The sequence below is a fragment of the Trichoderma evansii genome (assembly GCF_050947405.1).
Source record: "Trichoderma evansii strain SZMC 28006 chromosome Unknown GGI43scaffold_6, whole genome shotgun sequence".
Taxonomy (NCBI): Eukaryota; Fungi; Ascomycota; class Sordariomycetes; order Hypocreales; family Hypocreaceae; genus Trichoderma; species Trichoderma evansii.
In genome coordinates, this window is record NW_028145200.1 from 1,249,849 (window position 1) to 1,263,540 (window position 13,692).

General features: G+C 44.7%; 6 protein-coding genes across 6 annotated transcripts; 4 read left to right on the plus strand and 2 right to left on the minus strand.

The window, feature by feature from the left end:
• Positions 1-248: 248 nt before the first annotated feature.
• On the plus strand, positions 249-2,471 carry GGI43DRAFT_433274 (sugar porter family MFS transporter; the record flags this gene model as incomplete). Its single annotated transcript, XM_083209716.1, has 12 exons — positions 249-260; positions 326-379; positions 436-451; positions 507-784; positions 833-867; positions 919-1,054; positions 1,111-1,368; positions 1,421-1,452; positions 1,510-1,727; positions 1,785-1,996; positions 2,051-2,097; positions 2,171-2,471. The coding sequence occupies 12 exons, from the start codon at positions 249-251 to the stop codon at positions 2,469-2,471; spliced, it is 1,599 nt and encodes a 532-aa protein (XP_083062281.1).
• Positions 2,472-2,976: 505 nt separating this feature from the next.
• On the plus strand, positions 2,977-3,286 carry GGI43DRAFT_335994 (uncharacterized protein). The gene has a single exon (XM_083202052.1). The coding sequence runs from the start codon at positions 3,017-3,019 to the stop codon at positions 3,251-3,253; it is 237 nt and encodes a 78-aa protein (XP_083062282.1). The 5' UTR covers positions 2,977-3,016; the 3' UTR covers positions 3,254-3,286.
• Positions 3,287-4,393: 1,107 nt separating this feature from the next.
• Positions 4,394-4,787, plus strand: GGI43DRAFT_401545 (uncharacterized protein). Its single transcript, XM_083205590.1, has one exon. It carries the CDS (start codon positions 4,486-4,488, stop codon positions 4,744-4,746), a length of 261 nt encoding a protein of 86 aa, XP_083062283.1. The 5' UTR covers positions 4,394-4,485; the 3' UTR covers positions 4,747-4,787.
• Positions 4,788-5,360: 573 nt separating this feature from the next.
• GGI43DRAFT_401547 (MmgE/PrpD family protein) lies at positions 5,361-7,082 on the plus strand. The gene has a single exon (XM_083205591.1). It carries the CDS (start codon positions 5,487-5,489, stop codon positions 6,954-6,956), a length of 1,470 nt encoding a protein of 489 aa, XP_083062284.1. The 5' UTR covers positions 5,361-5,486; the 3' UTR covers positions 6,957-7,082.
• An 832-nt stretch (positions 7,083-7,914) lies between these two features.
• GGI43DRAFT_401549 (uncharacterized protein) lies at positions 7,915-10,380 on the minus strand. Its single transcript, XM_083205592.1, has 6 exons — positions 10,276-10,380; positions 9,761-10,215; positions 9,220-9,660; positions 8,880-9,160; positions 8,298-8,819; positions 7,915-8,220 (listed from the first exon to the last, which is right to left on the minus strand). Exons 1-6 carry the CDS (start codon positions 10,330-10,332, stop codon positions 8,039-8,041), a joined length of 1,938 nt encoding a protein of 645 aa, XP_083062285.1. The 5' UTR covers positions 10,333-10,380; the 3' UTR covers positions 7,915-8,038.
• A 186-nt stretch (positions 10,381-10,566) lies between these two features.
• Positions 10,567-13,508, minus strand: GGI43DRAFT_433278 (uncharacterized protein; the record flags this gene model as incomplete). Its single annotated transcript, XM_083209717.1, has 8 exons — positions 10,567-10,913; positions 10,987-11,164; positions 11,220-11,590; positions 11,650-12,193; positions 12,260-12,619; positions 12,675-12,857; positions 12,931-13,133; positions 13,211-13,508. The coding sequence occupies 8 exons, from the start codon at positions 13,506-13,508 to the stop codon at positions 10,567-10,569; spliced, it is 2,484 nt and encodes an 827-aa protein (XP_083062286.1).
• Between the last annotated feature and the right edge of the window lie 184 nt (positions 13,509-13,692).

Here is a 13,692-nt window from a genome sequence, read left to right on the forward strand (position 1 = left end):
CTCCTCTCTTGCTCTCGGCTAGTCAGCCGACGGGTCTAGCTAGCTTCCCCAGATTTGGGGATACGGCAATGTGGAGTCTGGGGTAAAATCCAGCAAAATTATCCAATCGTAGCGCGCACATCGGCTCTTCGGTTATTTCTGTCTTGGCTCTTTTGGTATATAATTGAGCTGGCGATGATGATGGGTCCAGATATGGGGGATTGGAGATGAGGAGTTGTCAGATTATTTGAGTTAATACTAATGACAACATGGTGAGAAAGGTAAGTGTGTCTTGAACTTTGACAATTTTGAGATAAGATGAGATACGATGCTGATTCTGTTGTAGGCTGTTTACTTTTATGGCATTGCGCCATGTACCGGAGGTTTAGCCTTTGGATATGTAAGTTGCTAGTTTCACAACTAATGAAGCTTGACAACTAACATTTGCCATTTTAGGACACGGGTTCAATGAGTGAGTTGGACCGCAAACCGACAATTTAGCTCCATGTCACTAACAACACAACCAGGCGGCATTTTGGCAATGCCACAGTTCTTAAACTACTTCAAACACCCAAGTAATTTCCGCCAGGGAGGAATCACTGCGTCCATCTTGGCCGGGGCCTTTGCGGGCTCTCTCTTAACGGGTGCTTTCCTTGCAGATAGGCTGGGCCGAAGGAAGACGATTTTACTGGGCTCTGCGATTTTCACCATCGGCTGTGCAATCTCTGCGGCGGCGAACAATGTCGAGGCTCTTGTTGCGGGGAGAGTCATCAATGGACTTGGAAATGGATGTTTGACGATGATGGTAAGGAGAGAATTGCCTTGTCTTATAGGTGGTTGCTAATGGAGACAGGTTACCATGTACCAAAGTGAAATTGCGCCGCGAGAGTATGTTAATATCACCTCCTTACTATTAGAGCTTCTTGTTAATTTGATCAGGATTCGAGGCCGTATCATTAGTGTTTTTCAGTGTTTTGTTAACTTTGGCATTTTAATCGCCTTTTGGATTCAATTCGGAACAAGTCGTATCAACGGTAGCGCAGCATGGAGACTTCCAATGGGGCTACAGATGATTGTAAGTTATTTTAAGCCGCTTCCTGTTCTATGAATAGAGTAGCTAACGAGAGATAGGCTACAGTAGCTCTGCACATTACTATGTGGTTCATGCCCGAGTCGCCCAGATGGCTTGTCCAAAAAGACAGACAGGAAGAGGCGCTGCAAGTACTTGCGCAAGTTCATGCTGGAGGAGACATCAACGATCCTTATGTGCAAGCTGAGCTAGCAGAGATTGTAGCCAAGATTTCGTTTGAGAAGAACCACCCGCCGCCAAGCTACTTTGATATGCTTATTGGAACACACAGGCGCCGTATGTGGATCGGTATTGGTGTTGTATGTCTCCCCAAGGTCTGCTACTTATGACCCAAACACTAACTGAGAAAAGCAATTTTGGCAATCAATGACGGGCATCAATGTGTAAGTCTTTATTATTTATAAGCTTATTGTATAAAATTTGTTTCTGACCTCAGATAGTATCATGTACTACGCGGTATTCCTCTTTCAGCAAGCTGGCCTTGGAGCGACTTCTTCATCCCTCTTGGCAAACGGACTCCAGGGCGTTGTTCTCAACGTCTTTACTTATCCAAACATGTATTACATGGACAAATGGGGTCGAAGATGGCCTATGGTTATTGGCGGTGTTGGGATGGGTATCTCGATGATGATTATTGGCATCCTCATGAAAACAGAGGGTACGCTGCCTTAAATCTTTCTAGTCAATCTCACTAGTTAACCGTTTTCTCTGTCAGGTAACCCCGTCTACGATTCGCTTACACAAAAGACGAATTTCGATTTCGCAAATGCCGCTGCATCGCGCACAATTATTGCCTTTGTGTACATTTACGTTGCGGTATTTGCAATTACGTGGGCTTGCGTCGCCTGGGTATATCCTCCCGAGATTTTCAGCATGAGCATGCGTGGTCGCGCCACGTCCATGACGACTGCTACGAACTGGTTTGTCGTAAGTTACATAAAGCACCTACCATCGGAGACTATAAAAACTGATTGAAGATAGAATTTCTGGTTCGCTTTGTATATCCCTACAGCGATGGCAAAGATTAGGTCAGTATACTCTCTTCTATCTCACTCGTGGAAGCTTTGTTCATATGCTGACATATACTGTGATAAAAAATAGCTGGAAGCTGTACATAATATTCATGGCCTTGTGCTATCTCATGAGTATTGTCGTATTCCTCTTCTACCCCGAGTCTGCTGGGAAAACTCTTGAAGAGATGGACTTTTTATTCACAAAGGGGCGTTCTCCGTGGACGTTTCTCGATCGTGAGGCTACTAAGATTGGAGCATTATTTAAGAGAGATCTTGAGAATGGTGAGGCGCTTACTGTATTTGATGAAGATGGCATTGTTTCAAAGGATAAGATTAACCAAGTGGAGGATGTGATTGAGGCTGGTGGTCTTGGGCATGAGAAGGAGTAGGTGCTGAGATGTTACTTTAGGCAGTATACTCGAATGATCCATGTACAAAGCCGTTCCTTATGGAACATTTTATCCAACACACCAAATACGCTATCCAGCATCCTAATCTTGTTCTACTACCTCTACTACCTCTACTACCTCCTCATACGTACAACTTAGCATCCACCATTTTAACGAATTGATGTCAGACTATTGCTTCAAAGCGTCGTAGTGAAGGTTCAAATCCCATCTCACTTGAAACCGCCGTTCAGAGCTGCAAAGGAACTCGACAATGCGGCCCCCTCTTTTCATCCCAGAGTACAGCTAAGTGCATGTGCTATCTACGCTGTCAGATTCGCAAACAAGCGTATCTACAATGTCATATCAACAAAGTTGATCACTGTCATGTCGGAGTAGAGCGTTCTCGATTTTGGATGCTGTTGAGTGGTCACGTGGTGCCACCTGTATTTATCAAGCCCAACTGTTTGCTTGCACCTTTCCACACACATACACACACAACAAGAATAAATCATCAAGTTTACCAGCTTCCTAGACCTCTACAACAGATGCCAAAGCGTACACCCAGCGATCAAGGGTCTTCAAGGTCGAAGGCGACTGAGCATCGGATGTTGCTGAAACCAAAGAAAAAAGTCGAGTCGATCTTGTCCTGCGTTGTTGTGGAGGAGGAAGGAGTTGCCTTCTGGCCCGCTTCGCTCCAAGCCGATGGTTTGCTTTGCGAAAAGATGGTAGACCTGGAGGAACAACTTAAAGTCGTCATCGCTCAGCATCAGATCAGAGCCTGACAGCACCACCAATGCCTCGCGTCAACCAAAGCGTCGACAAAGCACGAGGTTAAACCCTGATTTGCCTCAGACTACAATTTCCCGACAAGATTCTGCCCAGGACGACATACAACAAAGTAACGAGCAGCCAGATGCCACCGACCCAGATATTGCATCCGATGACGATGCATCTGGAGATTTCTTAATTGACCAGATAGCTGGAACTGTTGACGACGGTAACACCAAATCGAATGATGCTTGGAAAGCAAGTATAAAAGCTCTTGGCTTGCCCGAGAGTTTTGTAGAAGATAAAGACAGCATCGACTGGATTCATGTCTTTTTAGACATTTCTACTGCTACACCAAACACCAAATCAGATATCAAACAATTTATCTCTCAGTAGGTTGGTTTAATTATTTACTATTTAGCAGTGTCACTAATCGTTGTAAAAGAGTTCAAGAATAAATATATCCAAAAGCATAAATTTCACTATACGATAATGAATTCCTCCCCTATTATTCTTTTAATCGGAAAACACTGTTTTGAGGAATTTATAGAGCAACTATTTTAAACCTTATCCCGGTATCCATATGCCTATGATATTGGTTTGCAAAAGCTCACCCAGCACACACGCCGCGCCGCAGTCACCTTGCGCCAAATCATCCCAGGCTGCGATGAGATTGGCCGCCATGTAGACTCGCCCCTCGCCTCCAGTCTTAGATAATTACTACGCATCTTTTATTATCCCTTCTTAGTTCAAGTACTTCCAATTCCCATCAAGTGGTAATTATTAGGGATACTTTCATGGCTTCCGATTTAAAGTTACAATAAAGATTTTATTGCAAATCCATCTACCTATTAAGGAAATATACAAGAAAGTAGCTATTGAACAACAAAGTTTAATTTACAGCCATTCTTCCTAGTGAATGGTATTATAGTTATGCAATAACTTTTTCCTTTGTTTGACTGGCGATATTTTTCCTCTTTTCACCTACGACGCGTCGCCCCATACCACCCCTTACGAGTGAGTTATGTTATATGTTGAGGCAAAGTTAAAGGGTTGGCTAACTCTTGTGACTCGTTAGACTTTTTCTGCGGGCAGCTATAAAGGAAACGAGATGAACGCTTAGAGAGCACCAGATGTTCTGTTATCTTCGCCCCGGAAAACGCAACCTCCAATTTCACCTCGTCAACTAAGGCGACCGAAGCACAATAATATTCGAGAAATCAGTCTGAGAGCCAGCGAAACCGCCATGTCCCCAGGAGAAGCACAACCCTACAGGCCCGATGAGGACGAAAGGACAAATTACTACAGAGGACTACGTCCTACGCCAAAGTCGATCGCCAGGGCAAGTTGTACTCCCTGGAGCTCTGATGGCCTTAGACCGTTCGGCTTCCGTCGTTGTGGCGTGATACGCAACCATGAGGGTATTGCCAAATATACCGATGACTTTCCTCGATCCATTATCAACTACCAGACTTTCCATGGCTTCGTTTTTACCCCATTCGCATAACGGACTTCTTTGATACGGAAGAGACTACATTGGTAGTATTTATAGTCGAAACTATCCGATGACACGCCGTGGGAACAGGCCATCGAAGTCGCTTTGCCATATCGACAGGCTCTTCAATGAATAGAGGTAATGGACATGGAAGTCGAAATCCAACAAACCAGTTATTATGCACCGTTCGCTGCTACAAAGAATTCGATCTAGCGATAATTTCTGCTTTTTTCATGCAAACACCGTAATCTACAAACAACATTACTGGACTTATCCCATTTTGATTATGAGATCCATAACTTGAAGCGTGCGGAACTATGGGCCTCTATCTGCGGATAGGAGATTCAGACTCGTTCTAGGGTCGTGCTTCTCTGAAGACTTGGGTTGCTCGACAAACGCCACTTACCGACATCAGCTGGCGTCAAGACATCCAACACGCCTCCAGGAACGTGTGAAAGGTCTCGGGAGATTGCAGAAGACCATTTTGCCGAGATACACCGTTGCCCGCATCTGACGCACATCAGTCTCTCGTCCTAATACCATTAAGGAAAAGTGGATGCTTCATGCGCCGATTTCTGCCGCGTGTGGCTTGTACCCTGTAAAGCCGTGGAAGATGGTTTACCAGAGAAACGTTCGCGACCATGAAGCATAAAATAGATAGATGCTCTGTTATTCAGCTAGGAAATCATCTTATAATGTCAATAGTAATTGTTAAAATTAAATCCATCTCTTCATCTCTTTAAAGTACAATCATGGGCCACTCAACAGCATCATCATCAGATAGTCCCTCGGATCCCTCAAGTCCAACAGGGCAACTCTGCACATGGATCTCGTCTCTTACATACGACGACATCAATGAAGACCTACGTACCCGCGCCAAATATTTCATCTTGGATGGCATCGCCTGTGGCTTGGTAGGCGCTCACTTGCCGTGGTCTGAAAAAGCCGCGAAAGCTCTGCTGGATCTGGAGCTCACAGAAGGGTCTGCTGGCGTCATTGGCTATGAGCGTCGAATCAATGTTCTCAATGCAGCCATGTTGAACAGTTCGTTCATTCAAGGATTTGAACTGGATGACTGGCACACTGGAGCTCCGCTGCATTCTAATAGCATTATCCTGCCTGCTCTGTTCGCCGCGTCTGATCACCTATCATTGAAATCGGGCTCATCGTCTGCCAACTCTGGTCGAGATCTTATTACTGCCTATGTTGCTGGATTAGAGGTTGGTCCTCGAGTTGGGCTTGCTCTTCACGGGTCTCATATGTTATCCATGGGATGGCATTCAGGCGCCGTTTTTGGTCCTCCTGCGTCCGCAGCTGCTGTAGGCAAGTTCCTAGGACTATCTGCCGGTGCCATTGAAGATGCTTTTGGCATTGCATGTACGCAGGCTGGTGGTTTGATGTCTGCGCAGTTTGAATCAGAAGTGAAGCGCATGCAGCACGGTTTCGCAGCGCGGAGCGGTCTTCTAGGCGCTATTCTGGCTCAGACAGGCTATGTGGGCATCAAATGTGTGTTTGAGCGTGAATATGGTGGCTTTCTAAAGCAATTCAGCAGCGGCAATGGAATGGAGCCGCAGTATAAAACAGAAGAAATTTCCAAAGACCTTGGCCAAAAGTGGCAGATGGAAGGCGTTGCGATAAAGCCATATGCGAGCATGGCTGGGACACACAACACAGTGGATTGCTTAACGGATCTTCGCGGTCTCTACCCTGAAGTCATCAATGACCCAGAAAGTATTGAGAGAATCTTGATCGAATTGAGCAGGCCTGCTTTTGAGCATGGAGGCTGGGAAGCAACACGACCACTGACAGCAACTGGAGCTCAAATGAGCAATGCCTACGTCGCAGCCACTTACATCGTTGATAGTGCCGTCCTCCCGGCACAATTCTGTTCTCATATGCTTGAGAGGGATCTGTTATGGGACCTAGTTGGCAAGACAACGTGCGAGCTGAACAAAGAGTTTAGCAAACTGCGTACCCGAGTGACTGTCTGGCGAAGTGGCAAGTCGGATCCTATTGTTGTAGATAGGGAGGTATCTAAGAGTCTCATGCCGCCATTGAGCAATCATGAGATACTTGAAAAGTGGAGAAACATTACGGCTAATGTGATTGATGACGAAAGGAGACGGAAGATTGAAGAGGTTGTTTTGAACCTTGAAGAGTGCAGCGATCTCGGTGTATTGAGTGAGTTGTTGATGGATATAACGAAGAATCCTATTAGCTGAGAGACTGTATATATTCTTAATAACGGCCGATCTTGTAAATAAATTGCTGCATTTGCTACATTTGCTACCTTTGTTACGTTTGCTACCTTTACAGAGCTACAGTCTAACATGTGTTCTCGGGCCTGCGTAACCCAAGTCTTCGGCAACAAGCCAAGAAGTTTGTATATCCTTTAACTGGATCAAATCAGATATGCCACCATTTCGAAATATATCAAAATTCTTCAATAGGAAAAAGATTTTAGAGCGCTCTGGCTAGAATTATTTTGCCACAGCGTTGAATCCAACTATACGGTAATGAAGTCCTCTCCCATCATTCTCTTGATTGGAAAACACTATTCTGAAGTGTTTATTGAACAAGTCCAATGTGACCCATTACTTCATGTTAAAAAGGTTGTTCCCAATCTCCCTTTTCAGATTCTTCATCGAAATCTATCGTTTGAACCATATATAATAAAATCAACTCAGCGGCCGATCATATTATTTTATATACACCACACGGCAGCCGGTTCTTATATGGGGCCCCAATCCACGAGGCTGCCCACACAGACCTCACTTGGAATGTTGCTGCAACAATGGCATCCATGACGATCGAAAACACCTCATATTTCTCAAAATTTTCAAATATGCTGCACTTACTCTACCGTATAAACAGAAGGAAATGGTAGGGATAGCGGCAGCGAGAAAAAGTTCCCTTGGAGACTCATATGGATAACCAGCGAGTAGAGGGTCTTCCAAATCTCGGCGGACTAAGGTTGAAGGAATTGTTATCTAACACATCACGTTCATTATATAAGACCTCAATCGTGACTAATACCACTAATTTACAATTATTTTAATCTTCTACTTCTTCTACTTCTTCTACTTCTTCTACTTCTTCTACTTCTTCTATACCTTTTACGTATTTTGATGTGTGGACTGATGGCCTTATTAAGGCAGAGCTGAGGCGCTGGATAATGAATTGGGCTAGGATATAATAATTCTCTGTATTAAAATATAATATCATTTCTTATTTCTAATAATATCTTCACACCAAGCTGTGCTTTGTAGCTCAAAATCTTCATCTATGCTGTCGCTGCGCTTCATCATAATGGCCATTCGTTTAAGTTCAGACCCATATCCCAGTCAAAGTCAACAAATGGCTCATCAGTAAGCGAAGCTGTCTGCTGGACATCTAGAGCAGCGTTAGTGTTGCTAGTAGTCTCATCAGCTGCTCGCTGTTCAAAGGAAATGCCATTGTTATTTCCTATCGAAGATGTAACTTGGGCTGTACAAAGAACTTGCTGTTAGTAGAGTATTTTAAACTGGAAGATCAAATCAATGAGAGTGAGAAAGCAAGCTTACTTTGTCGTTTATTCTCATAGGGATTTCCAGATCCACCAAACTCCTGTCGCCACCACCAAAGGCAGTCGAAGACAATGCTCGTAGAGAGTCTACTCGAAATTCGGCTGCTCAAGCTGTCTATTTTGCCATCTTTACCTTTGAAAATCTTTTGACTGTTCCATAGCTGACTGAATATGGTGGCACCCCTGGCACTTAGGTCGTTATTTTGTATTGATCCTTCGCGCGCAAAGACTATGGAAGCAAAATAAGCCCGCTCTCCTGCCTCAAGGTCTAAGTGAGGCGCGAGCTCACTGCGATGAATCTTCAAGATAATACAAGATGCTAGCACAGTGGTCTTCTGAATGAAAGCAGGTGCAACCTTTGCAACGCTCTCTTCTTCTTCCGACCGCAGACAGACCGTGTTGACGAGACTGCAGGCAACAGCATAGAGAGAAATGAAGCCTTCGGGTTTGCGAAATGCTGCGTCCACGAGGAAGTGGTATGCGAGTAGATATAAGCGATAACACTGGTAATAAATGGAATCTGGGTTTCTCGGAGGTCAGATTATAGACTCCATATTCAACAATGAACAATAATTCTCACCAACGGTTGTCTGCACTTGTAATGCAGCTTTTGTCAACTGTGCATCGAATAGACTAATACAAGAGAGCAATGAAGAGGAATTTTTGGAGTCGCTTCCACTGTGGGCTCTTTTCAAGGCCTCAGTTGCACAAATCATGATTTCGCACAATTTGAGATAGATTTTTGTTTCTTGAGGAGAGTCAAACTCGCTGCCGCTGCCACTGTCATCTCCTTCTGATTGAACTGGTAGACTGAGTGCATCATTCAGGCCCAAAGGCATGATTCCTTCGGCAAGCCCGATTCTATAGATGATAAGGTGTCAGTCAATGTTGTTTGTGTGCGTAGAGAGCGAGAGAATCACATATAGCAAGTTGTACAGCATTGTCTCCATAACATGCGTCGATTGTCTCTGTCAAATCTGTTGCGATTGAGTATCGTCCGGGCAAAATCTTGTCCGACGCCTTTGACATGCAGTCCAACTACCATAGCGAGATGGAGGGCCGCACCCGCAAGGACAAGACTGATGCCTCTGTGCATGGTGTCGACCGGAGTTGGCCACTGACATAACAGCAGTATGCCTTGTATTGTCTGAATAGGATTGTGCCGTTTTTCAAGAGCTGCGAATGCCATTGAGTTTATCTTTGGGGCAAGTCGCTCCAACAAAGTTGGATCTCCAGCATAGTGTCTGCTTCCTATATAGACAATGACCCAAGACAGGAAAGGTGATTGTGTGAAGCACTGGTTTGCGCTTATTATAGCATTGCTGAATATTGGTAAGAATGGGGCATATAGGCCGAAGAACCTACCAGTATTTAGCATTTATCTTCAAATAACTTATTGAGCGACTTCAGTGGCTCTAGTTACTGATGACCAATCTGATAGCTGGGGCTGGAGAAGCGTACAGATTAAAGCAGTCTTGGATCTTGCGGCCAGCAACCTCTTGTCCATCAAAGATTTGAGCACTAGTTGAAGATTCGATAGCTTTACATGTCAATATAGAAGATTGGCGATTGTCGCTCGCTCTAGAGATTGGAGGAGAGATCTGGGCAGGTAAACCGGCACCTTCTGAGGCAGGGGTTAATGCCGGAACAAGCAAAGGAGCTGAACCCGAGTTTGCCACTATAAAAGGGATAGAAGCTCTATCAAGATCGACCCCAGATAGCCTTGTGGGGCTATTCGATCTGCTGTCATTGTCCTCATCCGGATCCAGCCGCTCGGCACGGCGTCTGAAGTCTTCAAGCTCTCTCTGTAACTGAGCCTTGGTCCGCCGAGATGCCGGAGTGGGTGCAATGACGCACTCAAGCTGCATACGGCGACATCGCGTACAGAAGTTGGGGGGTTCGGCATCACACTTGACCTGCTTATGGGTGGTTTATATCGGCTGACGAATTGTGATGGGACGGTGGATTATGCTTACCTTTTGCACTCTACACTCTCGGCATGCTGGACGACGTCGTACTCTATCTGGAGGCATCTCTATTACAAAGCTCAATTTGGAGCAATGGGCTACATGTTGAGAGAGACGATGCCATAATATCGATAGCCGGAATTGACCGATTGAGAGGACTGGAAAAAGCGATGTATGAGGTCACGTGCAACATATGGCTTATACAATATGTGCCACCCTGAAATGGTGGCAATCATTCGCGAGCAGTAAATTATTTTCAAAGTGTAAGCTTACAGAAAAGATACATATTCTTAATCTAATTTACCACTGCATACCAGCTGCTTGGCCACTAACTTCCACTGCTCTCCTGGCATCCTTGGTGCTGCCGCAAATCATGTCAAAGAGCTGTTTGCCAAACTTCTTGAAAGCTGGAGTGATACCCCCGGCTTCCACCAACTCCCTCTCCATTGCAGACAAACTAAAAGAAAAACTCTGATTCCCAACAATAAGTCTATTGGTTTTCAGATCAATGCTTATTTCTTCGCCGTCTACAGCAGCCTTGTAGAAAGCCGGGTCGTCCATGGTAAAGCCTAGAAGCCCGAGGCTGGGCTGATTGCGACCATAAATAAATGCAAAAGACTCTGCAATGACACATTTTATATCGCATCCTGTGATAAAAAGAGAGTTATCAGCGCTAGGATCTATAAAATAAAAAAGAAATTTATACTAGATGCGACATACCGAGTAGTGCAGATACGGCCTGCTCTCGTGAAGAGCCACAGCCAAATGCTTTCCCCGCCACCACGACGTTGAAGCCTTCTTTGGCTCGTGAGCGGAAGTCAGGATTTGTAAATTCAAGACAGTGAGCTCCCATTTCTTCATTGGTCCGAGACGAGATGAGAAATTGAGCCGGTGCCAGCTATTGTTGTTAGTCTTGTTGTACGCATCATTTTTGTTGAAGGGGGTTAACCTACAGCATCTGTGTCGACAAAATCTCCAAGCCTCTGAATTTTTCCGTAGATTATTGTATTTTCATTCCTATCTTTTTGTCCACTTTCATCTGTTTTCTCCTCGCTGATGTTACTTGTTTCATTACCTTGTGACATGGACGTAGCCGACAGATTGGCCCTCACTTCATCCTCTTTTGTTGTGTCTTCTCCTCGACTTGCCGGTTCAACCCAGTTAGGCTTTTGCCCTGAGGTTATTCCTTTCAATGATCCGCGGCCAGTCATAATCTCCCACCTTTCTGCTGAGATTTGATCAATGAAGTGCTGCGGATTTGTCACAGCCATCGAAAATGAGGATGCCGCTACTGTAGCAGCGGAAGCAAGATTTCCAATGGAACCTTGCATTAATTGCTGTCAATATCTGTTTTCCGCTCTAATATGGCAATAGTTCACTCACCTTGGCCCATACGGTTCTCAAAGTTCCTATTTTGAGACGATAACCAAACTTCGCCCTCAGAGGCTCGATCCGCAGATATGCCCACGCAATAGCTGCATCCTGGAACGCCGATTTCAAAACCAGCGTCTTCATATATTTGCGCAAGTCCGAGTTTTCGCAGCCTGTCGAGAATAGGAAGAGATCCAGGAACCACCTTTCGCTTCTTGTCACCTTTCAGTGGAGAGAGCCCCATATGCAGCCCTTGTTCTAAGACCAGCGCGCCGAGAATAATATCTTCTTCTGCCGTGGTACATGCTCCAATAAAACATCCGTCCAGCTTCATACCAAGAATATCCGTCACTGGAACAACGTCGTCAGGATTTGGATATTTAGCCACGAATGACTCAACCTTGGAAAGGTCGATAATATGTGATTCAGCATATACTGCACCCTCGTCTGGGCGAAAGTAATGCGATGCATTCTTATGCCGCGCCAGTTTTCTTCCATCGATAAATCCTTTAGTTATGTGATCAGGAGTGAAAATTCCTGTAATACCTCCAAGTTCCTGCACAAAAGACATCTTCTGTTAGAAGTACTTCTCAAAAATATTTCACGGGCTCGATCAACGTACAGTTGTCATATTGGCAATGGCAAAACGCGCATCTGGAGAGAGGTAGTTGAGACCGGCTCCTGTATACTCCACAATGCGATCCGATGCGACTGTGTTTCTCTTGAGTTGCTGCAGCACGTATAAAATGACATCTTTGCCGCCAATGCCACGACTCGGCTCTCCAATGAAATCGATCTTTACAACTTCAGGCACCTTAAACCATGTTTCTCCGGTAATGAGACCCATGGTGACATCTGCCGCTCCAAGTCCAATGGCAAGGCAGCCAACAGCACCAGAAGAGCATGTGTGAGAGTCGGAGCCAATGATGAGCATGCCGGGCTGAGCGCGCTCTCTAAAAAATTCGGTATGCATAATTGTATACTGAATTCATTATCCGAATTAGCGAGGTCGTAATAGCGAAATCTATTTGGCTTACATTCATCCCTTGATACTCTGTCATTTTGAAGATTTTACGGGCTTTTTCAGACGATTCAATTAACTTCTGAACAGCTGGAACTCCTTTAACCCTGGGCTCCACGACGTGATCTCCAGCAAGCCAGAAACGATCATTGCGAAATATTCCTGGACTTCCTAGGCGGTCATATGTGCGTTCCATACCCTTGATGATGCTTTAGCTCGCGTTTGTCTAAATATTTGGGCTAATGAACTGCCAAGCTGGGGATCTATCTTACCGCCCAAGATGCTTCTGAAGCCATGATCCAGTCTAAGGATACTCGGATCGTCTCACCAGTCCTGACATAGCCTTTGGAATCGATGGCATGCATAGCAAAGATCTTTTCTGTGACGGTCATTGGTGGTCTATCTTTTGGAGCTATTTCTTGGACACTCTGTCCTATCGATTTCTTTCGATCATCTGAGTTAAGCGCTTCCAGCCCTAAAATATAGCATATAAGTGATTGTGCTAGTAGAAGCTACGGAAACCATATGGATTTGAATCTAGAGCTCACTTACAAGCCGAAATAAGAAAGGTGATCTCGTGTATATCGTCGCCCGTCGCTTGCTCGTCTTGCTTCAGGCCAAGCCCTCCATAATTGGGTGATGTTAAACAAATTTCGGATATTTGGGAAAATACTTGGCTTTCTCTGAGAGCAGCTTGTTCCAAGAGAACGAGGCTGATGTCTCCAAGCAGAGTGATGGGATGTTCAGCATTTTGGGCTACTTTTTCTTCGCTAAGTTTGATGTTGCGAGACTTAAAGAGTAGACTTGACCATTGGGATAATAGTCCGCTAAGATTAAATTCACCAGCCATCTTGAATGAGCTAAGCACATACAATGAATGATATGAGACAAGTTTAGTATGAGATTCAAGCAAGATTTGGTATCTCTTTTACTTATATTATATATAATCTGAAGAAACGCTGATGACGTAGTATGCATTAAACTTTATACTCATGATACAGATAATAGAAACATTGTCGGCAACGAGCATCCCT